The sequence below is a fragment of the Piliocolobus tephrosceles genome, chromosome 4 (assembly GCF_002776525.5).
Source record: "Piliocolobus tephrosceles isolate RC106 chromosome 4, ASM277652v3, whole genome shotgun sequence".
Taxonomy (NCBI): domain Eukaryota; kingdom Metazoa; phylum Chordata; class Mammalia; order Primates; family Cercopithecidae; genus Piliocolobus; species Piliocolobus tephrosceles.
The window spans coordinates 122119750-122144529 of record NC_045437.1 but is presented as its reverse complement, the minus strand read 5'-3'; the positions used below and the strand labels follow the sequence as shown (position 1 = coordinate 122144529).

The window sequence follows — 24780 nt, the reverse complement described above, 5'->3', positions numbered from 1 at the left end:
TCAAGTAGCTAATTTTTGTATTTTTATTAGAGACAGAAATTCCCCATATTGACCAGGCTGGTCTCGAACTCCTGACGTCAGGTGATCCACCTGCCTCAGCCTCCCAAAGTGCTGGGATTGCAGGCATAAGCCATCATGCCAAATCTCACTATTTCTAATAACCAAATTGTTCCTGTATTTATTGAGTCTCTGTTTCATGCTAGGCACTCTGCTGTAGTCTGAATATGCCATTTCTGTTAATCCTCATAACAGTTCTATGAGCAAGAACAATTAATGTCACCTTTTAACAGATTAGGAAACTGAGGCTTAGGATCAACAGTGTGCCCAGAGTCTTACAGCTGGTGAGAGATAGTGATAACTTGCAAATCCATTCTGTTGTCCCAACAGTATTTTCAGTGTGGGCCAGGCCAGGGGGACAGGTGTCAGGGCATGGTGTCAGGGTGGCCATGGCTGGGTTGGGCCATTGAACTCTCCTCTAGTGTGAAGCCCTCACTTTGAGAAGTTCTGTCTGCTACCAAGACAGGACAAACTCGGCCGGGGCACTTACTGTCCCACTCCTGCCTTTTTCCTTAGCAGCTCAGGAAAACCCCCGGAATCTCAGCGATTGTGGAAAAGAACTCTATTACATTCATTAGCTATTCTGTGTCAAGTAATGTTCTGGAGACTCTTAGGAAGGTTTTAGCACTTAATCTGTCTTAGTCAACTCGAGCTGCCATAACAAAATACCATAGATTGGGTGACTTAAACGATAGACATTTATCTTCTTACAGGTCTGGAGCCTGGACGTCTGAGATTCGGGTACCAGCATGGTCAGGTTCTGGCAAGGGTTCTCTTCCTGGCTTGCAGACAACTGCCTTCTCTAGTGCCTCTTTCTATAAGGGCAGTAATCCCATCATGAGAACCCTACCCTCAAGACCTCATTTAAGCCTGATTATTTCCCCAAAGCCTCATCTTCAAATACTATCACTTGGGGGATTAGGACATCAATGTATTATATTTATTTGGGGGAGACACAATTCAGTTCATACCATTATTGTTAAAACAGTCCTGGAAGGGAGATGTTATTGTCCCTGTTGAACCTCAGGTTTAAAGGAGCAAAGTGATTTCTCTCTCTCTCTAAAGTCCCACAGTTTGAAAAAGTGTCAGGTGTATATAAAAACAAATAAAAACAAACCTTTGTATTTTGGGGGACAAGATATTTACATGGATTCATAATTACATGTCAGGTAATGAGAATTACCCCACAGATCACTCACTAATTTCAGAAGGATGTACTTTTACATTGGAGAGATGTGCAGCCACCACTTTACATAGTGGTAAAATTAGCATGACCAGTAATGAGTCCAGGTGATATCAGTGCCTTCTGATGTGATGCAATAAAGACATCATGGAGGATCCCTCACAAGAATATTTAATCTGAATCTAATCAAGAGCACAGCCAGATAAATCCATAATATGGATTCTTCTATAAGACAATTAGACTAGGTTTTTTTTAAAAGTCTAAAGAGGCATATCGTCAAATGAAATGTTTGTACCTTGAATTAGAGCATAAAATGGGGGAAAAGCAGCCCTAAAAGACATTCTCAGACAATTGGAGACTTTCCTGAGTTGTGATAATGGAGTTATGAATATGTAGGAGAATGTCTACATAGATTTTTATGAAGATGCATGTGGCAGCATATCTGCAGTTTATTCCAAAAAAGGTCCAAGAAAAAAAGGAAAGGAAAGAGAAAAGGAAAAACTCATCCGGGCACAGTGGCTCACACCTATAATCCCAGCAATTTGGGAGGCTGAGGTGGGTGGATCAACTGAGATCAGGAGTTTGAGACCAGCCTAGCCAACATGATAAAACCTTCTCTCTTCTGAAAATACAAAAATTAGCCAGGCATGGTGGCAGCTACTGTAATCTCAGCTACTCGGGAGGCTGAGGCAGGAGAATTGCCTGAACCTGGGAGGCGGATGTTGCAGTGAGCCAAGATTGCACCACTGTACTCCAGCTTGGGGGACAGAGCGAGACTCCATCTCAAATAAATAAATAAATAAATAATTGTCGATGACACATTGATGGCTTTGAATATGGTCCAGATTTTCGTCTTTTGCCACCATTTCTAATCATGATTAATGGAGGGCTTACTGTGAACCACCCTAATGAGAGGAAGAAAGAACTGGGGTGGGAAGAGGTATGGCAAGAAGAAGCTTGAGAAAATATTAAAAATTCGTGGCTCTAAGAGAAGGATATATTGAGATTCGTTATATTATTCTTTCAAATTGCCTATAGATAAAAAGTTCCAAAATTAAAAACCAGAGTTGGGCACTATGAGAACGAAATATTCATGTGAGAAACACTGTAGTAGGAGGCCAGGCATGGTGGCTCATGCTTGTAATCCCAGCACTTTGGGAGGCTGAGGCAGGCAGATCATGAGGTCAGGAGATTGAGACCATCCCAGCCAACATGGTGAAACCCCGTCTCTACTAAAAATACAAAAATTAGTTGGGCGTGGTGTCTCACACCTGTAGTCCCAGCTACTCGGGAAGCTGAGGCAGGAGAATCGCTTGCTTGAACCCAGGAGACAGAGGTTGCAGTGAGCTGAGACAGCACCACAGCACTCCAGCCTGGGAGACAGAGCAAGACTCCTTCCCTTAAAAAAAAAAAAAAAGAAAGCACTGTAGTGGGAGGTGGCAGCTGGACTCTGACGTCAGACAGCCTGGGTGTTCTCTAGGGGAGCATACTCCCTCTCAAAACATAAAGTCTCAAAATCTTTATGTTTAACTATTGAATTTTTGTTTTTTTTAGTTAATTTTTAAATTCTTGGCACCCAACATGGGGCATGAATCTATGACCCTAAGATTAAGAGAGCTCTACTGACTAAGCCAGTCAGGCAGAAATGCTAATAGTACCTTCATCTCATGGGACCATGTCAGAGTTTCCTAACCTCAGCACCATTAACATTTCGGTCTGAGTAACTCTTCTTTGTGAGGGCTGTGTATTATAGGGTGTTTAGCAGCATCCTTGTTCTGTACCCACTAGATGCCAGTAGCACCCCCACCCAAGTTGTGATGACAAAAAGTGTCTCTAGATTTTGTCATAAGTCATAGGGGATAAAACTGCCCAAACCACTGGTCTAGGTAAGACACTTGGTACTGTTTCCTTAGAACATATTAATGGTTCAATAAATATTCCTATTGATAGGAAACACATAATATTTTGAGACTATGGACTCTGGAACCAGACTTTTCTGGTTCAAATCAAGGATATGCAAATTACTAACTGTTGTAACCTTGCACAAGTTATGCCACTTCTGTGCCTCAGTTTTCTTCATCTATAAAATCGGTCTAATCTTAGGATAATCTTCACGGGCGTGTTATGGGGCCTAAATTAGTTAACAAATGTAAAGTCCTTGGAATAGTATTTTTCATATTCTTAACCTCTCAGTAAATTATTATTATTAATTTGTTAGCATTGTAAATGAAAAGGAGGGTTTTTTTTTAAAAAAGATCTCTGGAACCAATAAGAATAAATCCATGATCAAAGGTAGGAAGTAAACAATGCAGTTCCTCATCCTTGTCATATGACTTCCAGACACTCCCAAGAGCTCCACTGGCCTCAGAGGCATCACCACCATTTTCAGTGTTAAATATCTTCCATCTGAAAGGACTGGGGTCATTTCAGGCAACTGGATCTGAGATTCAAACCACACAGAAACCGGGATTCCCCCAGCCCAAGCATCCCAGTTAAACAAGGTGTGACCCAAACCTCATCATGACTCTTGTCTTCAAGTTTTACAAGCCAGGTTTGCCTTCCAAGTCAAGCTCTTGGCATGACAGATGGATGAAGTCACATACCTGTTGTCTAACTCAGATGGCTTGCCAGGGCTTGTGAGGGTTTTGCCTCCAGGGCTTGGCTGCTCTGGGTCCCAGACACAGATGGGGCCCTGCCTTGGGGATGGAGACTTTGCTGTCAACTCTCTGGTATAATCTCTAGCTCCATGGGGAAGAAGGGAACTAACATTTAATATGCACCTGTTGTAAGCCTGGAGGCCAACGTGTTAGGCACTCTAAGTAACTCCCTCCTGAATCACACACACAGTCCTCTAAGACAGTGTTGTTCCCATTCTACAGACGAAGGAACTGAGGCCTCCAAAGAGGAAGTGGCTTCCCCAAAGGCACACTGGTAAAGAGTGGCAAGGTAGCCTTTGTAACCAGATATATCTGATCTCAAAATCAATTTTCTTAATTTAAGCCACGTCAGTCAGTCAAATACTAAGGTTCTTCAGCTACCCTTGGTTCCTCCACCCTCTAAAAGGTGAGAACTCAGGAGAACTGGGTTCTTTGGGACCTTATCATATTTTCCCCTCCCTAGGCCTTGATTTGCCATTTGGAAAATAAATCACTGGGGGCCTTCCAGTTAAAAATGCCAGTTGAAGCCAGGCATGGTGGCATACACGTATAGTTCCAGTTACTCAGGAGGCTGAAGTGGGAGGATTGCTTGAGCCCAGGATTCCAGTCCAGGCAACATCGCAAGATCTCATCTCTAAAAACTAAAAAATGCCAGTTGAACCACTCACTTGATTTTACTCACTGAACAGCTAGGAGAATATCAGATAAAATATATTTTTTAAGGCATACATATATATAAGATTAGGGAAAATTGGAGAAGGAGCAGCAATAAAATTTGGAAGCTGGACAGCAGACAGACAGGTGGCAACCTATATAGCAGACCTGAGAAAAGAGAAAATGGGCTGATAGTGAGGAAGGCTCACAACACTGTTCTATAGAGCACTTGCAAAAACTGTAAACTGTGGATGTTCGTGGCAGCAGCTATTTCTGCAAGTAAGACTGAAGGAAGGAGGGTCTCAAAGAGGATTGAGTAAAAGTTGTTTCTGAGACAATTAGACCATGAAATTTTTTCCTTAAACTGATACAGTCAGGCAACCACCATCTTCAGTCTGGCAAATGACTGGAAGTTTATTTTTTGGAGAGGGTGAAATAGAGTCTCTGGACTCCAGGACACAAGGCAAATTCAGAGCCAGAGTGCACTATCCTGAAAGCACAGTGAGTAAGTGAAGGGTTTTGAGACCTTAGCCCTCATATACCACTTGGTGCCCAGAATGGTGCCAGGTCATTACCCTCTAGAGTGGACAGTAGAGAACTCTACTGGAAATCTGACCAGGGAAGAGCTTTAGAGAAAAGCTGGAAAGACACTGACATTGAGGATTCCTGGATGAAACCAAATCATGTCCAGCCAAATCGTGTGCTGTGGCCAGGCGCTCATGCCTGTAATACCAGCATTTTGAGAGGCTGAGATGGGAGGATCACTTGAAGTCAAAAGTTTAAGACCAGCCTGGGCAACATAGTAAGACTCCATCTCTACAAAAAATTTAAAGAAGAAAATTATCCGAGTGTGGTGGCAGGCACCTGTAGGCCCAGCTCTTCAGTAGGCTGAGGCAGGAGGATTCCCTGAGTTCAGGGTTACAGTGAGCTATGATTGTGCCACTGCACTTCAGCCTGGGCAACAGACACCCTGTCTCTTAAATAATAAAATAAATTTTAAAAATAGAAAACAAATCATGTGCTATGCAACTCACAGTCCACAAATCCCGCTCCAGTCAGCATTTTGGGCTCCCATCCTTAAATGTGATCAGATAACCAAGTTTCCAGATATCTGAGGAAAGCCTCTAACAGAGAAAATAGAGACTCAAACCAACATGTGGTGAAGGGAGGGCTTGGAGGAAACAAGGAGTATACATGAAGAAGAGAACGTTAAGAGAAGCTACGTGGTCAGGAAACAAGAGCACGGTACTACATTGTTTAAAAAGGAACCTTCAGAGAATAAAAAGAGCTCATGGAAATTAAAATATGAGAGTAGACACGAAAACTCCAAAGGAAGACTGGAAAATAAAACGGAGGAAACCTTCTAAAAATCAGAGCAAAAACACAAGATCGAAAATAAGAGGGAAAAAAAATAGACTACAAGGACAGGAAATCTACTATCGAGGAAAATATGTTCCAGATAGAACAGAGGAAACAGAGGAGAAAAGCATTGCTGAAAGAATTCAGAAACATTTCCCAGAACTGAAGGAGGAGAATTTTTAGACTGAAAGGGTTCACTGAGTGTCCAACACAGTGGATGAAAGTCAGCTCACACCAAGATATCTCATTGTGGAACTTCAAACACTGGGATAATTCAAGATCCTAAAAGCTTTCAGAGAGAAATAAATAAGGTCACACAGAAATGATCAGGACTCAGAATAGCTCCAGACTTCTCACTAATAGCGATGGAAACCTAAAAGACCATGGTGCAATGCCTTCAGGTTTTAAGGAAAATTATTTCTGACCTAGAATTCTATATCCAGCAAAACTACCTTTAATCAAGTGTAGGGCCGAATAAGGCTATTTTCAGACATGTGAGATTTCAGAAAGTTCATTTCCTTCATGGTTTCTTTCTCAGAAAGCTACTGGAGATGATGTTCTACCAAAATGAGGGGGTAGACCACGAAAAGGAAGACGTGGTATACAGAGAGGTGAGGAGACACGCAGAGGAACACAAAGGGGGATCTCAGGAAGCCAGCCGAGCACAGAGAGCAGCTCGCTCACACTGAAGCAGGGCAGAAGCCCTGGCAGGACAGATCCCAAAATAGAAAACTCACCAGATTCACACTGGTCTGGACTTTAAGAGATGAGATTTAGGTAACCGGCAGAATGTGAGGTTGAATTAGTGATAAGTTTGTAGAAACTAAGCAAATGTAAAAATGACAATAATTAACTCAAGGGGAAAAACAAGTGCTGAAAAGTAAAAGTAAGCAAAGTCAGCTAGCTGATTCCACCCTGAATAGTGTTTGCAGAGTAAAAATAATGCAAACACTGAAGATCGCTTTCATCAAACGTATGCTATTGCTTTTAGGATGATGGGGAGATGGGAGAGGTGCATGTGTGTGCTGTAGGGGGTGGGGAAAGAAGGGAGGCTACGTCCCCATCCTCCTGAGAGATAAGTAAATAAGTAATGCCAAAAACAGAAAAGATCAAGAAGCAGTAATGCATGCATATTATTAGACACATAGAGGTAGCCACCCAAGAAATTGAAAATGATTTTCTTTTAGGGTGTGAGTTATGGGGATAGGGGTTGTGGAATGCTCTTTTTTATAGCGAACCTTGTCCTATGTTGGACTGTTCATATGAACTGTGTTTACATATAACTTTAATAAAAACTAAAAATTAAGAACCGTTAAACATTGGGGCAAGACAGTATTTTAAGTCCTGTTGGATATAAAGTTCTTGTAGTAGGGCCAGGCGCGGTGGCTCATGCCTGTAATCCCAGAACTTGGGGGGCTGAGGCGGGTGGATCACTTGAGGTCAGGAGTTTGAGACCAGCCTGGTCAACATGGTGAAACCGTGTCTCTACTAAAAATACTAAAGTTAGCTGGGCGTGGTGGTGGGCACCTGTAATCCCAGCTACTCAGGAAGCTGAGGCAGAAGAATAGCTTGAACCTGGGAGACAGAGGTGGCAGTGAGCCGAGTTCACGCCACTGCGTTCCAGCGGGCAATAGAGGGGAACTCCCTCTCAATTAAAAAAAAAAAAAAAAGTTCTCATATTAGAGGATAGTGGATAGTGAAGGAATGCAGACACAAAGGAGAGGCTAATGACCTGTTTTCTTGATTGGAGTGCTGATTGCTTGAGCGTGTTTCTTTTGTGAAAATTCCTCAAGCTGTACATACATGATGTGTGCACTTCTATGTATGTATTTTTTACCTCAACCAAACATTTACTTACAAAATGATAAGTAACAGGCTACATCTCGTGTCCTCGTGTCAGCGGCTTTAGGTACAAATTGTGCACTTCACAGTGGTACTCCAGGGTGTAAACATTAAAGCTCCTGGTGACCCAGTTGGCGAGAATCTCTTCTTTTTGGCATCCTTTGTCTCCAGGATTTCTGGGCAGGCCCAAGGAACACAATGCATGCCTCAAGTCAGCGTTGGCGTGACTGGTCCCCACAACCAATCTCTCCCTGTCTGAGTCACGTCTTGCCATTTTTACAGGCTCTTCCATGCTGCTGCCACAATCACCTCAACATTGCCCCACAGTACAGACCCATGTCCAGAGACACAGCCTGATGAGCAGGGTGGTTGGCAGAACAGGGTGCTCGTAGAACAGACATTCCCCGCTCCACCCCATACCCTTTGAGGACCTTTCTGTATGTATTCCCGGGTTACTGCCACCCTGACAACTCCTATCTTCTTCCACCCTGTTATTACTGTTGATCAGTGAGTGATAAATGGTGTTAACTGTCTTAATATTTTGTTGAAAGTATCTATTTGGGAAATACAGCAGGTCCTCAAATAACATCATTTTGTTCAAGGTCATTTTATTATAACATTATAATATTATAACCTCCCTACATTGTGTGCTTAAGGTGATACCTCCAGCTAAATATGCAACCAGGTCTATCCCTGAAATCCCCAAGTCCAGCAAAGACCAAAGGAATTAGACACCAGGAGATGAAAACTTTAAATTGGCAATAAAACATCTCTGTACATGGATTCCCTGTTCCATGCTTGAGACAAAGGCTACAAGGCCCTTGCCACCCCAGCGTTGTCCCCACTCATCTTTTCTGGTAAACCTCGGTCTTCTACTTCTCCATCATCATTATCATTGTAAATTCAGCAGAAACGCAACACTTCCCATGGTGCCAAACATCTTTTATGTTATTATGCAGAGCAGTTTTCTCTTTCCCCAAACTTCCAAATATTACATTTTAATGCCTTATGCATAACCAAAAGGCCTATTAAAATATTTTTAAACAAAGCCAAACAGTAGCATTCCCCTCATGACTGTCATGCCTACCTCCAGACACTGATAATTGTCAGCAATCACCAAATAAGCTTCTCTATCCTCAGAAAAACCCAGATCTCAGCAGGTGATCTGGCTACATATGAACATTAAAGAGTGTTCAGATGATAGCAAGGCACAGTGGCTCACGCCTGTAATCCCAGCACTTTGGGAGGCCGAGGTGGGCAGATCACCTGCGGTCAGGAGTTTAAGACCAGCCTGGTCAATATGGTGAAACCTTGTCTCTGCTAAAAGTACAAAATTATCTGGGCGCGGTGGGGAGCACCTGTAATCCCAGCTACTCAGGAGGCTGAGACAGGAGAACAGCTTGAACTCAGGAGGCGGAGGTTGCAGTGAGCTGAGGTTGTGCCACTGCACTCCGGTCTGGGCAATAGAGTAAGACTTCATCTCAATACATATAAAAGAAAAGAAAAGAAAAACCCAGATCTCAGCAGGTGATCTGGCTACATGTGAACAGGAAAGAGTGTTCAGATGCTAGTAGGTAGACAGGGGAGATGATGAAATGGTTCCTACAGTGTGATTGAGGACTCACAGGAGAAATACTTCTCTGGCCTCTTGACCAAGAATAACTGTTCTTTTCTGAACAGTGGGATTGTGTTTACCTTAAGGACACCACAAATCTTATATCTGGTCCTATTTCCCCCTCACATTGCCAGTTATGAGGCTCAGAGCCTGTCGCCAGTTTGTTTCGTTATCTTTATTTTCTCTTTGTCTCATTTTCCTTAGTTTAAATGTATTTTACTATGTAGTGTTCACTTTCATAAGCCTTAAAATCCTTTTTTAAGACATAAATAAATACTTTTTAAAATACAGTAAGGTTACAACTACACGATAGAACCATGGGTATATACTGGAAGGCAACCTGGGAAAAAGATAATTGTATTAGGGTGGTAAGATTATGTTAATTTATTTTCCTTTTCGAATGGACATTCATATTATAAAGTACAATCAACAATACTTTTAGTTATTTTTTTCTGATTGTTAAAGCATGTGTTTACTGTTTTTTTCAAAAAGAAAAGATAAAAATATAAAGATGATAATATCATTTACCATCTAACTGTCTAGATATCAGTGTTCTCTTTGGTATTTTTTTTCAGTCTTTTTAAAATGCATATGTGTGTGTATATTTAGAAACTGCATATTTTCCAAATTTAAATTATTCTTTTTTTTTTTTTTTTTTGAGACGGAGTCTCGCTCTGTCACCCAGGCTGGAATGCAATGGCGAGATTTCAGCTCACTGCAACCTCTGCCTCCCAGGTTTAAGCAATTCTCATACCTCAGTCTCCTGAGAAGCTGAGACTACAAGCGCCCGCCACCACGCCCAGCTAATTTTTGTATTTTTAGCAGAGACAGAATTTCCCCATGTTGGCCAGGCTGGTCTTAAACTCCTGATTTCAGATGATCCCCCTGCCTCAGCCTCACAAGCTTCAGCTACCATGCGTGGGCCCAAATATAAATTATTCTTTATACTTTTTTTGTAAACTTGCTTTCACATTATGAGTTTTGACATTTTCCCTTGTTCAATATTCTTCATTCTCATTTTAAGTTGTGTAGTCCCCATTTACGCGTGTACCATCTTTATGTAATAAATCCCCCTTTGTTGAACATTCGGGTTGTTCACTTTTAGTCCTTCCTTTCTAGGTTTATTTAGATGGCCAATGAGTCAACTTTGCTGAAATCTGTTTCTTCTACTGATATTCTTGTTTTTCTTTTTTCCTTACAGTGGTCTCTGGTTCATCATCCAGCTCTAAGTATGACCCTGAGATCCTGAAAGCTGAAATTGCCACTGCAAAATCCCGGGTAGGACCTCTTCACCTATGCTATGTGCTAGTGATGGGTGCCACTGAGGTCTTAGACCACAAGCCCAACCACAAGGCCAGAACAGATGCTTCAGCCAGGCTATGACAGCCGGTGCTAGCAAGGCCCTAAATACTAACAGTAGAAGCAGTAGTCACAGTAATAGTAATGGTTGTAGCAGCTGGCATTTCACAATTAGTCACCATATGCCAGGCACAGTGTGAAATACCTCATGTGTATTTTCCCGTGTCCTTGCAACAACTCTATGAAGTAACTACTGTCATCTGCATTTTTAAATTTTATTTATTTTTATTTATTTATTTATTTATTTATTTATTTTTTGAAACAGAGTCTTACTGTGTCGCCCAGGCTGGAGTGCAGTGGTGTGATCTTGGCTCACTGCAAGCTCCGCTTCCTGGGTTCATGCCATTCTCCTGCCTCAGCCTCCCGAGTAACTGGGACTACAGGCGCCCACCACCACGCCCGGCTAATTTTTTGTAATTTTAGTAGAGACAGGGTTTCACCATGTTAGCCAGGGTGGTCTCGATCTCCTGACCTCATGATCCACCCGCCTTGGCCTCCCAAAGTGCTGGGATTACAGGCGTGAGCCACCGCACTCGGCTGCATTTTATTTTATTTTATTTTATTTATTTATTTTCTGAGACGGAGGCTCACTGTGTCACCCAGGCTGGATGGAGTACAGTGGTGCAATCTTGGCTCACTGCAACCTCCGCCCTCCCAGGTTCAAGCAATTCTCTTATCTTAGTCTCCTGAGTAGCTGGGATTACAGGCACATGCCACCATGCCCAGCAATTTTTGTGTTTTTAGTAGAGATGGGGTTTCACCATGTTAGTCAGGCTGGTCTCAAACTCCTAACCTCAGGTGATCCACCTGCCTTGGCCTCCCAAAGTGCTGCGAACACAGGCATGAGCCACCACCAAGCTGTCATCTGCATTTTAAAGATGAGCAAACAGAGGCTTAGGGGAGCTAAGAAACTGACCCAAGGTCACAAGAGATTCAAGTCTTAGTCCAAAGTTTCTAATATAGTGTACTGTCTTCCTAGCTACTGATTATTCTGCATTATCTTATTTTAATTACTTCATGATTACCTTAGGGAATAAATATTAGTATTTTCATTTTTACCAGTATGGAAAGTGAGGCACAGCAGTGAAATTATTTGCTCATGGCAAAGTCAGTATTTTGAAAAGTGGTTTAGTTAAACTCAAAGAATTTAACAGTTTCCACAAACTCAAATGCCTGCAAGAAAACATAAATGAGGGATGTGGGCTGGGGGTGAGGCAGTAGAGAGTCGTGGTGACTGTGTAACCAGGAGAGGTCTGCCCAGTCTTAAAGGTAACTGCATTTGAATTCTAGTCTGTTGTGCCCGTGCTGGAATGTGGGTTCAGTGTTACCAGATCTTCAGGTGTTTTCAGAAAGGAACTATGTGTCTAGGTTTATTATGTGAACTTTCTGAAGATTTGATTATTAGCAACTCATTTTAAAATTTGAATAATACAGTGTAAGCCACACAAACCAGCAGACCGAGCCTAGCTCCTAGGGCACGTCTTGCCACTAAAGTTACTACATTGCCTCTTGCCTCCACGTGAAGCACTCTCATAGCCTCTGCCAGCTTTAAGTGATCCACGGCCCTGGGAATTGCCATTGTCCTCATCCATCAGAACAGGAAAGGGAGGCTCAGGATGGCAAGATGGCTTGAGAGAGGTCACACAGCAAGGAAGTGGGAAGGCCCACTCTATCCCAGGTCAGCTCCTGTCCACCTCCTGTTTCCCTGGAGCAGAGACTGGCTAGGAATCCCAGAAACACTGTCTGGGATGCTGACTGAATGGGCATCTGCAGAGACCAAGGCCAACATCGGTGATGGGAGGGAGGGGGCTCTGACCAGTGTGGCCCAATGGGTGCTGACCTGAGTCATTATGCAGGTGCAGTGGGAGGCTCTGCGTTCCCCTTCTAGGGAGAAGGCAGCCTGCACCTTGCTGTCAGCCTCTGACCCAGCCCCGTGTATGGTCTGCTGCCCTCCAGGTCAACAAGCTGAAGAGAGAGATGGTTCACCTCCAGCACGAGCTGCAGTTCAAAGAGCGTGGCTTTCAGACCCTGAAGAAGTAAGTGCACCCTGCGTCGCAGAGCATGGGGGCTGCTCCCCACCCAGGCTCCCCTCCTGCCCTCTCTGTCTCTCTCTCTCCTTCAGTCCTTTTCCTCCCTTCTCAAAATGTGGCTCTCTTGTCATTCAAGTTCTATTCCACTGGCATTTCCTGAAGATACTGCCACCCAAGAGTGGGGTTTGGAAAGAGGAAAGGGGAGTCATTGCAGACCACAGAACTCTCATCGTTCTGTGGACTTCTGAAGCCATTCAGATCTGTTCCACTCAGCCGAGTGTTACTATCCAGTCACAGAAACAAGCATTGCCGAGCATTTCTGTGCACACGAATCATCTCTAGTCGATCCAGTAGGGTCCCATATGCACGCAAATAAAACACACTCCTTTTTTCCACATCTCCTAAAAGCACTCACTAAGTGCTTCATTGAATGAATAATGATCTCTTCTAGCAAATACCAATTACTAGAAAAGTATGCACGATACCACGTACATTGTGCTCTGTGGGTGACTTAAGGAGTTTCCAGGATAACTTTCACCAGATGTAATTTTCATCTTTAGAAGCTGAGCTGTGGCCAGGTAAAATACAGCTCTGTTGTGTCTTCTTCTTTTTTTTTTTTTTAACTTTTATTTTAAGTTCAGGGGTACATGTGCAGGTTTGTTATACAGGTAAACTTGTGTCATGGGGGTTGGTTGTACAGATTATTTCATCACCCAGGTATTAAGCCTAGTACCCATTAGTTATTTTTCCTGATCCTCTCCCTTCTCTCACCCTCCACCCTCCCAGAGGCCTCAGTCTGTGTTTTTCCCCTCTATGTGTCCATGTATTCTCATCATTTAGCTCCCACTTACAAGTGAGAACATGCAGTAGCTTTGTTGTTTCTTTTTTTTTTTTTTTTCTTGAGATGGAGTCTCACGCTGTCACCCAGATGGAGTCTCACGCTGTTGCCCAGGCTGGAGTGCAGTGGCGTGATCTCAGCTCCCTGCAAGCTCCGCCTTCTGGGTTCACGCCATTCTCCTGCCTCAGCCTCCCGAGTAGCTGGTACTGCAGGTGCCTGCCACCACGCCCAGCTAATTTTTTTGTATTTTAGTGGAGACGGGGTTTCACCGTGTTAGCCAGGATGGTCTCGATTTCCTGACCTCATGATCCGCCCACCTCGGCCTCCCAAAGTGCTGGGATTATAGGCGTGAGCCACCGTGCCTGGCACTTTGTTGTTTCTTAAAAGTAGTTGTGGCCGGGCGTGGTGGCTCACACCTGTAATCCCAGCACTTTGGGAGGCTGAGGCGGGTGGATCACAAAGTCAGGAGTTCGAGACCAGCCAGGCCAAGATGGTGAAACCTCGTCTCTACTAAAAATACAAAAATTAGCCAGGCACAGTGGCAGGTGCCTGTAATCCCAGCTACTCAGGAGGCTGAGGCAGGAGAATCGCTTGAACCAGGGAGGCAGAGCTTGCAGTGGGCTGAGAATGTGCCACTGCACTCTAGCCTGGGCAACAGAGCAAGACTCCATCTCAAAAAAAAAAAAAGAGTAGTTGTGTTACCTGTCCTGATTGTGACTATACTAGCTAAGCTTTGTCAAACAGTTACTCTGTGCCAGAGAACCCCTGCAGTGTTTCCATGCAAGTATGCTCCTTTGATCCTACAGTAACACTATAAGGAATGCTTTGTTATCTAACTACCCACATTTGATAGATGAGAAAACTGAGTCATTTAGCAGGTACTCAAGAAAAGTTAGCTTATTGTGGCTGGGCACGGTGGCTCAGGCCTATAATCCCAGCACTTTGGGAGGCCAAGGTGAGAGGATCGCTTGAGCCTGTGAGTTGGAGGTTGCAGTGAGCTGATTGCACCACTGCATACCAGTCTGAGTGGCAAAGTGAGACCCTGTCTCAAAAGAATGAAAGAGAGAGAGAGAGAGAGAAGAGGAGAGGAGAAGAGGGGAGGGGAGGGGAGGGAGGAAGGAAGGAAGGAAAGAAGGGAGGGAAGAACGGAGGGAGGAAAGAAGGAAGGAAAGAAAAAAGAAAGAACGAGAGAGAAAGAGAAAAAGCCCTCCAGTCTGGGTGACAAAGTAAGACCCTCTCTCCAAAGAAAGAAAGAAAAAAAGAAAGGAAGGAGAGAGAAAGAAAGAGAAGGAGAGAGAGAGAGAGAAAGAAAGCCCTGCAGTCTGGAGATAAAGTGAGACCCTGTCTCGAAGAAAAGGAAAAAAAGGAAGCGAAGAAGGAGAGAGAGGGGGAAAGAAAGAAATTAAGAAAGGGAGAGAGAAAGATGTTAGCTTATTGTTATTATTAACTACAGCATGTAACTGAGACTCATTCATTGAATTGTGTTCAGTGTATCCAATGGGCTCACTGGACAATCATTACGAAGGTCACCTGGTAGCCCTCTCAGAAGCTCTAGGCAGGACACTCGGCAGATTTCTGCCTTCCAAGGGGGCATCTCACTTACATTCCCAGGGAGGCCACACCTGCATGGATGGCTATTTCTTGCTTTTTGTCTCTCCCTGACTACTATACCTTTTCCTCATTCCATGAATTTCAAATCTACCCTCATCATTCTGTGGCCATAGCCTCAAGCCTTTGGATGTCTATACACATGCTATAAGAAATATGTATATGGCTTTATCTTATTACAAATTGTCTGTAATTTTTGTGTCTTACAAAGTATGGCTTTCTATGTGTTTACATCTTTGTTATATACATGTTATTCATATATGTGTATATACATATACCAATCTTGTCTCTCAAACCAGATTCTGAATTATTAAGACCTGGAACCATGCTTTATGCTTCTTGGTAATCTTCAGTAGCACCAATGACAGTTTGGAGCAATAGTTATAAGCTTAGAAAATGCCTATTTTTGACCTATTAAAACAATAGCCTGATTCCTCCACTTCGCAGCAAAACAGCTTCTGAGCACACAGTTTAAGGGCTACTCACTCCCATCATCTTACTGAATGGGTTCTCCCTGCCTCCTGGCTCCTGCAGTCCTCAAGAGCTTCTGATTAGAACACTTCCCATTATTCTCTGAGCCACCGCAAACCTGTTTTACCACTTTGTCACCCTGTAGCAGCATTGAAAACTCTTGTTGTTTGGTAAGCTGATGCTGAAACCCCAAAGACAAGCCTCCTTTCTTCCCCTCTCCGTCTGCCCCATGTTTGATATCAGGCCCAGATAAGACTCCATGGCAGCTCCAGCCACCCACACTCCTTAGCCCGAAGCCGGGCTCTGCGTCCAGTGTGGAGGAAGACCCCTCCTTTAATGTACACCTTGGCAGAGAGAGTCAGGAATGCAGTCTTGAGAGGCAGGTGGTCAGGGTTCAAATCCCAGTTCCCTGGGTCCTTGGAAAATGACTTAACCCCTGTAAGCTTTGAGTTCATTTGAAAAACTAGGGGTTGTAAAGATTGAACTGGAAAATCCGTGTCAAGTGTGTGGTAGTGTCTGGCATGAGGGATGAGCTCCTTGAGAATGGGCTGGGGTGGTGACCTCTAGCTGGTTGCCTGCTTGTATTGGGAAGGGAACTCAGATGAACTCTACGTCTGCCCTGGGCTAGAGAGTGTGCCAGGGAAGCACTTCACGCCAGCCACCTCGTTTCATTCTCTTCACCCCCTTTTAAGAGAAGTTTTTGTCCTGCCATATATTACAGATAAGGGCACTGGCAGGGTTGAAAACATGCCCAGAGCCACCCAGCTTGCAGGTGTCAGGGCTAGGGCTGAAACCCAGGACTACTGGATTTTGAAGTTCATGTCTCAATACCTCTCTTCCCAGTGTCATCCCAGATGACTCCCTCCTCATTCCCAGAAAATGTAAGGCCTCTTTTTCAGAGTCTGACAGGGATGCTATCCAGTCGCTTCTACTTCTGTGCCTACTCTTATGTCAGAACATGGGGAAAGGTACAAGTTATCCTTAAGGAATTTCCAGGATAACTTTGACCACATGTAATTTCCCCTTTTAGAAAATTTCTCTTTAGCAGCCAAAAGCTCTATTGTTTGTTTCTTTCTTTTTAGACGGAGTCTCACTCTGTCACCCAGGCTGGAGTGCAGCGGCGCAATCTCGGTTCACTGCAACCTCCACCTCCCAGGTCCAAGCAATTATCCTGCTTCAGCCTCCTGACTAGCTGGGACTACAGGCATATGCCACCATGCCTGGCTAATTTTTTATATTTTTAGTAGAGATGAGGTTTCACCATGTTAGCTAGGATGGTCTCAATCTCCTGACCTCATGATCTGCCCACCTAGGCCTCCCGAAGTGCTGGGATTACAGGCGTGAGCCACCATGCCCGGCCAGCTCTGTTGTTTTTTAAGAGCAGCTATGTCACCTGTCATAATTGTGATGATACCAGTTAAGCTTCCTTGGGCAGTTGAGTTACTCCGGGCCACGAATCCATATTGGTTCAATTCATAGTCAGCAACCTGTTTAAAAAAGAGAGAAGGGAAAAGGTTGATGAGGATTAAAGGTTGCCTCTTGGAGGAGGTTGCAAAGAAAAATCAAGATGAAAGCTTGGGACTTTGACTTGTCAGCTCCCTTTCTAATAGGGAAGAGTGGAGACCAGGCATCTCCCCCTATGGGAGGAGGGCAGTGCAGTGCCTCGCCCTGCCATGCCCAGGTAGGAGGTGTCTGGACAGGACCAGGAGTCGGCTGCTGTCAGCCTTTGCCCCACCTCTCTGTGGCTACCGGGTGTTTAAATCTCTAAAGGCCTGAAGAGAGGACAGCTGAGGGATTTGGAAATCCTAAAACACATGCATCCCCACATACACACACACACACACACACACACACACACACTTTTCTTTCCCTTAAAACAAAAAAGATTCGGCCGGGCGCGGTGGCTCAAGCCTGTAATCCCAGCACTTTGGGAGGCCGAGACGGGCGGATCATGAGGTCAGGAGATCGAGACCATCCTGGCTAACACGGTGAAATCCCGGCTGTACTAAAAAATACAAAAAACTAGCCGGGCGAAGTGGCGGGCGCCTGTAGTCCCAGCTACTCGGGAGGCTGAGGCAGGAGAATGGCGGGAACCCGGGAGGCGGAGCTTGCAGTGAGCTGAGATCCGGCCACCGCACTCCAGCCTGGGAGACAGGAGCGAGACTCCGTCTCAAAAAAAAAAAAAAAAAAAAAAAAGATTCATTCACCGAGTGTATAATGGTGACCCTTTGTTCTTCCCCCACCCCCTCCCCACCCAGCTTCATCCCAAGAGTGTTCCCTCTCAGAGCTGCTCTCTGGAGCCAAATTCCAGAGGCCAGGTTGCTAAGGCCCTTGAAGAAGTCAGGTAGAGGCTGTCGGAAGCCCAGCAGACAAACCGCTTCTGTCTCATCCTGCCAGGGATTCGAAGCCATTCTCGCCCTGTTGACAGAGGACAGCTGGGCACAGCCCCCTCCCCAGAGTCCCCAGCCCTCGGACATGCTCCAACAAACAATGTCTCCCTGCACCTCCTATGCCCATCTGCAGCAGGGCCACTGCCTGTCCCGGACACTGGCTCTGGGGAGCCTCCCTGCCACGGAGCAGCATCTTCTAAGCTCCCTCAGACTAATTTTTTAGACTAAATCGGGGGCCAGTCCTTGCCGACCTGATAGGCCTGCCCAGGCCCGAGTCCTGGAAAGGAATAGACAGGCTATTTTTAGTGGGGAGACATAAACGGGGCTTTGTTTTCTCTCCATGGAGGCTGAAGTAACCGCAGAGGGAGGCTGTGTGGAGACCTCGCTCCATGCCTGCTCTCTCCTCTGCTTGGAGGCGCAGACGATGAGGCCAGGATGAAAACCTGCTCGTGCTCAGGATTCCCCATGAGGGTTATTTTTAGCCCAGGACAGTTTGGCCTGTAGCAGAAAACCACAAAGGAGTGCCTGTGAGCAGTTTCTCATGCTGAAATAATGAGTTTGTGGTGTTCCCGCAGACTGTAAAACTCCTTTTTCTCCACCTTGGACTGAAACCTCAGGCCTAGCCTTTGGCGAAAGTGTGATGTAGTTAAAATGCATCTCTGCCCCCAGAACCTTTTTGACACCTGGACCCTCCTTCTTCAGAAGCTCACCCCTGCCTGTCTGGTTTGGTCTGACCTTCACAAAACTACATCAGGACCTCCCCCCGCCCCGCCCCGCTTTTTTTTTTTTTAGTTTTTCCCCCATCAAAATGAACCTGTATGTAAGGCCTGGATAAGCCAATAAGCTCTCCAGGCTAGAAGCGTTTTAATCCCTTATGTCTGTACAGTAATTCCTAGTTTATCACAGGATTTTCCATCCCGTATTCCATTTGATGTTCCTGACAACTCCATGAATATGGGTTAGGCGGATAACGTTTTCCAGGCTTTTTAGAGGAGGAAACCGAGGCTCTGTGTATTTGAGAGATGACCCCAGGATCATCCTACTAATGGGTAGTAGGGCTGGGAGTTTTTCATCCTTCTGTCCTTTTCGTCATTGTGTTCATGAGTTCAACACATGCTTATTAAAGACAGTGGTTCTTGACCAGCATGATTTTGCTCCCTCTCCCTCAACGGACATTAGGTAATACTTGGAGATATTTTCAGTCGTCACCATTCAGGGTGAGGGTACCAACAGCATCTTGTGGGGTGAGGCCAGGGAGGCTGCTAAACATCATACAATGCACAGGACAGCCTGCCCTCCCTCCAAAAAAGAATGAGACACACATGTTCAACTCTGCCTCCTGTTCCCAAGCCTTCCAGAGTCAAGTCAAAGATGCTACCACATAAACTATAATACACAAACTGTCACACAGTGTAATGACTGCGGAGTCACAGCTATGTGTGATGTATATGGGAAGCCGCTACCCAGCCTGGAGGAGCCAGGGACGTAATCAGGAAAGGTTTCCCGTAAGAGCTGATGTTTAGAGGACACTGACTTCACGAGCAATGTTGCTTCTGCACCCCCCCCGCATTGGCTGTATAACAGGAACCTTCTCTGCCTTTTTTTTTTTTTCCTTTTCTTTCTTTCTTTTTTTTGAGACAGAGTCTTGCTCTGTCTCCCAGGCTGGAGTGCAGTGGCGTGATCTCGGCTCACTGCAACCTCTGCCTCCCGCGTTCAGGCAATTCTCATGCCTCAGCCTCTCAAGCAGCTGGAATTACAGGCACGTGCCACCATGCCCGGCTAATTTTTGTACTTTTAGTAGAGACGGGGTTTCACCGTGTTCCTCAGGTTAGTCTTGAACTCCTGACCTCAAGTGATCCACCTGCCTTGGCCTCCCAAAGTGTTGGGATTTCAGGTGTGAGCCACCATGCCCAGCCCGGGACCTTCCATGCCTTATCCCACAAGTGGGACCTAGGGAGGCAGGATTAGCAGGACAGAGGGAGGGGCCTTCTTAAGTAACTGAAGTCCTGTGGTCTGTGCTTTTCCCCTGGGGAGACCCTGTCCCTCACCCTATCTAAGGCTGACCTTTCCCATTAACTGTCTCCTAGAATCGATAAGAAAATGTCTGATGCTCAGGGCAGCTACAAACTGGATGAAGCTCAGGCTGTCTTGAGAGAAACAAAAGCCATCAAAAAGGCTATTACCTGTGGGGAAAAGGAAAAGCAAGATCTCATTAAGGTATGCAAGTTCCTGTTGATGTGGGTGCCATCTTGATTTCTCCTGAGTATTCCTGTATGCCAGTCTTACGTGGACTATTTCTACATGGTACACACATTGCTGAGTTCTCATTACCAGTCTTCCTGGGGTTTTGGTTCCATTTCATAGAGGAGGACGTGGAGGCTCAGAAGCATTAAGTGACTTGCATAAGGTCACACAGCTAGTGTAAATGGCAGACTTGGAATGGAAGTCATCTGGACTAGTCCAAAGGCCACATCCTTGCCACTAGCTCTAATTACCTGACTTATTTTTTCTTTGTTTTTTAAACTTTTATTTTTTAATAGAGGGAGTCTTGCTATGTGGCTCAGGCTGGTCTTGGTAACTCCTGGGCTGAAGTGATTCTCCCACCTTAGCCTCCCAAAGTGCTGGAATTACAGGCATGACCCAGCGCGCCTGGCCTCTGACTTATTTTTCAAAGAATCAAATGATGTTAATGGTTTCAACATCATTAACCTTTGACATCAAAATGTAGCATCTCTATAAGCATTTCATTGTGTGTTCTGCCTCTATGCTGGGAACTGAACAAATTATAATAGATATTATGTAATGTGCCAGGTGATTATGCCAAGCCTTTTGCATGCATTGTGTCTCATCTCTTAAATCAACCCTAGTTTATCCCCATCCTACAGAAAAAAGACTGTACAACTCAGAGAGGAAGCTAGAGCCATGATTCAAACCTGTGAACCCCTGACTCACAGACCCATTCTCTTACCCCCGTACATATCACCTCCCCTTCCAGGAACCACCCTGACCTCAGATATTTCACTGGCAGATTAGGAGTCCTCAGAGATGCTATAAATGACTTAGTGGAGGAAGCTATATGCTCTATGACAAACAGAACAGTTTTGAAGCTCCCGCCGGGGACAGCAGCCCAGTGAAAACATTTAGATGAGGAACTAACTCATGGACAGTGAGGCGTGTTCCTGTTCTGATTAGTGGTTGAGATCGCAGAGCCTTAAGCCAGATAGACCAGGTCCAAATCTTACCTCGGTCAATTGCCAGCTTCTCATCAATAAACTGGGGATAATCATAGGTCATTCTTTGCATGACTATTGTCAGGATTCAGTGAGACTCTGGTAAAGCTGACAGTTGTTGAGTATGGGCTGTATTCACTTGTCATCTCATTTAATCTCATTTAATCAAGATGATTGCCCTGTGAGATAGGACCTGTGATTCTCCCACCCCCCCCCCCTTTTTTTTTAAGAACCAGGGTCTCGCTCTATTGCCCAGGCTGGAGTGTGGTGACAGAGTCATAGCTCACTGCAGCGTCGAACTCCTGGGCTCAAGCAATCCTCCCACCTCAGCCTCCCGAGTAGTTGGAACTACAGACATGCACTGCCACATCCAGCAAAAAAAATTTTTTTTTCAGAGATGGGGGTCCCGCTTTGTTGCCCAGGCTGATCTTGAATTCCTGGCCTCAAGTGATCCTCCCACCTTGGCCTCTGAAAGCACTGGGATTACAGGCATGAGCACCCAGCCAATTATTCTCATTTTACAGGAGAGGAAATCGAGGCAAAGAGAGGTTATTCAGCTAGGTGAAGTCCCACAGCTGGGAAGCAGCAGAGCAGGGGTTCCAACTAGGGCAGTGTGGCTCCAGAGTCGGTCGGCATCCACACCGGTTTCTCCTATGTCATAGGCCCAGCACAGAGCCTGGCACACAGCAAGGACCCACTCAGTGCTAGCTCTCTATCACAGGATCGGTAGGATGTCTGGGGAGGGCATGGGTTCCTAAATTAAGGGAGGGTAGAGAGGGAAGCACGGGGAGCGTGGCAGACCCAGAGCTCCCTCCTGGGAAAGCGCGTCACTAACCCTGCTCTCCCTTCCTTCAGAGCCTTGCCATGTTGAAGGACGGCTTCCACACCGACAGGGGGTCTCACTCAGACCTGTGGTCCAGCAGCAGCTCTCTGGAGAGTTCAAGTTTCCCGCTGCCGAAACAGTACCTGGACGTGAGCTCCCAGACAGACATCTCAGGAAGCGTGAGTAGACAGGGCAGGATGCTGGGGCCCTTCCACAGGATGGCAGCTGTGAGGCTGCTGTAGTGGGCACCTGCCTTCTCATGGCTCACCAGGGAGCTGGCCAGGGGCTCTCTGCGGGGCTGGCTGCTGCCTCAGCCCGCTGGAGCTCTGTTCTCTTACAGACCTCCTGGCCCCAGGAGGATATGATGTGATGCCGTGGAGGAAAAGCCTGCAGTGACGAACACCATGGCCCTTAATATTGCCTGGCCAGGTGCTAGTGTCTCTTAATGCTGCACAGAAAGCATGTTTAAAGGACAAAATGTCTTTCTCTGCGTTCTGTTTTGGTTTGGGCTTTTTCATACTATTTTGCAGTTCCGTTTCCATTTTTCTTTCCCCAACTGGACAGCAGAGGATATTTTCCTCCTGTTAGTCTCAAAACAATGCATGCAGCTTTCAGGCAGCTGCTTGACTCCCAGTTCCTAAGCTCAGTCCAGTCCTAGTTATGAATAGTGAAAGCGCTGTCCAGATGTGGCTCAGGAAAAGGTTAGAGTAGGGCTGACCCACGGTGCCTCGTAACTCGTGGAGAGCTTTTGTTTTACTAGAGCCAGCAACATTGAACGAATCCGCCTTCCAGCCTCTGTGGCAAACAGCCTCTAAATGCTGTTCCTGAGTTCCATAGCTGTCTCCCCACTTGTCCAAGGGTGACCGGTGAGCCTTGTAGCCTCTTGCTGCTCTTAACAGACTAGCACGGCAAAAGAGGCTGTCCCTTCCTTCCCCACACCACCATGTGTCCAGCTACTAGCCATCTGCAGGCCAAAGTATTCGTAAAGGAACTGTAGCCCTCTTTGTGAGTGCTGGGGTCTTCTCCCCACCTACCCAGTGTTTCACTCCTGACTGTAGCCTCTCTGAGTTTTCTATGGATCCCCTCCCCAGTGCCCCCAGAATGGCTTTCTTGATACTGGCTATCCCTGTTTCCTCCTCACCAACTGTCCTCCATGCTTCTGTGGCTTGAATTGGCACCAAGCCAAGCCATTGGGGGCTGCAAGATGATATTCTGGGCCTTTGGCTTCTGTTTTCAAAGTGATCGATGTCTTAGTGTACGGCTCTTCCCGTGGCCTGAAGGGAGGAAAGTGTTTCTGCTTCACCAGCTTCCCTGCGATCTGCACCGCCAGCCCCATCAGCGGGGGCTATTCTTGGCTACTGCCCCCTCAAGCTGCCAAGTCTCTCATGAGCCCTTGAAACCCAACTCAGCACCTGCCACAACAGCCACGTAATTCCTGACTTCGTTCTTCTCCTCCAGTTCAGCATCAACAGCAACAATCAGTTGGCAGAGAAGGTCAGATTGCGCCTTCGATATGAAGAAGCTAAAAGAAGGTAATTGGGCTGGGGCTAGGGGCAGGGTGGTTCCAAAAATAATAACTACTATTGTAGAATGCCTGCTCTGTGCTTGGCTTTTCACACACTTCGTCTTCTTTAATCCTCACAAAGATTATGAAGATAGTTATTATCATCTTTATATTTTCATCCTCTCTGAAATTCAGAGAGGAAATGACTCACCCAGGACACTTCACAAGATAGAGAGTGGAACTATGCTTTGAACCCAGATCTGTTTAATCGCAAAGCCGAGTTATCTTCCCACTTGCCTGTCTTGATTTCTGTAACCAAGACTTTCCCATGATCCTGTAAGCATTTTGGTTTGAAGGAGCACAACTGGACTTTCAGCAACAGGCTAAAAAGATTATGGACACTACCCTCTTCAGTGTCTCCTGCACAGCTGGGAGCAAGCTGGGCTTTTAAGCAGTATAGACCCCTGGGATGTTCTGTGGCTTCACAGAATCCTAACCAGTCGGGTTCCACTACCACAAATAAAATCAAAATAATAATCAAAGCTGACATTTTTAGAGCATCTGTTATAGGCCTAAACAAAAAAATTTTTTTTTAATTACTTTGTTTTCTTTTTTAGAGACAGGGTCTCACTATGTTACTCAGGCTGGTCTTGAACTCCTGGCCTTAATCGATCCTCCCACCTCAGCCTCCTGAGTGGCTGGGATTATAGGCATGCACCACTACACTTGGCTGAGATTGTTCATTATACTAAAACATTTGTGCATACATCTTCTCATTTAATTTTAAAAGCAACCTTATAGCACAGGGTCTCTCTTATTATCTCCATGTTAGAGAGGAAAAAGGTAAGACCAAGACATTTCATGACTATTCCAGATGGTAGAGGCAGAATTTGAACCCTGGACAATTGGGCTTCAAGTTCATGATCTTTCTGTACTCTGAGCCAGCGTTACTGGCAAAGAATGCCCTGGGCATTGTGGTGTGGATGGAAGCCAGGCACATTGCATCCATTCCTTCCTAGACTAAGTTGTCTGGCCTGTGGACCTTCTCAGCCAGGCCAGGTGAAGTATGGCAGTGCCCAGCTCTGCCCCTCTGCCAATTCTGTGTGAATAGTAGAACTGCGGAAATGACAGAAATCTGATAGAAACCAGAGAAAGCAAAA

General features: G+C 45.5%; 1 protein-coding gene across 3 annotated transcripts in view; it reads left to right on the top strand.

Annotated features, from left to right (window-relative positions):
• Positions 1-24780, top strand: part of WWC1 (WW and C2 domain containing 1) — a 181092-nt gene that overhangs the window by 91878 nt on the left and 64434 nt on the right. For all 3 annotated transcript variants that reach the window (XM_023218897.1, XM_023218896.1, XM_023218895.1), the window contains exons 4-8: positions 10569-10645; positions 12683-12762; positions 20151-20280; positions 22149-22295; positions 23575-23648. In XM_023218897.1, the coding sequence (XP_023074665.1) occupies positions 10569-10645; positions 12683-12762; positions 20151-20280; positions 22149-22295; positions 23575-23648 (508 nt within the window). The remainder of the gene's footprint in view (positions 1-10568; positions 10646-12682; positions 12763-20150; positions 20281-22148; positions 22296-23574; positions 23649-24780) is intronic.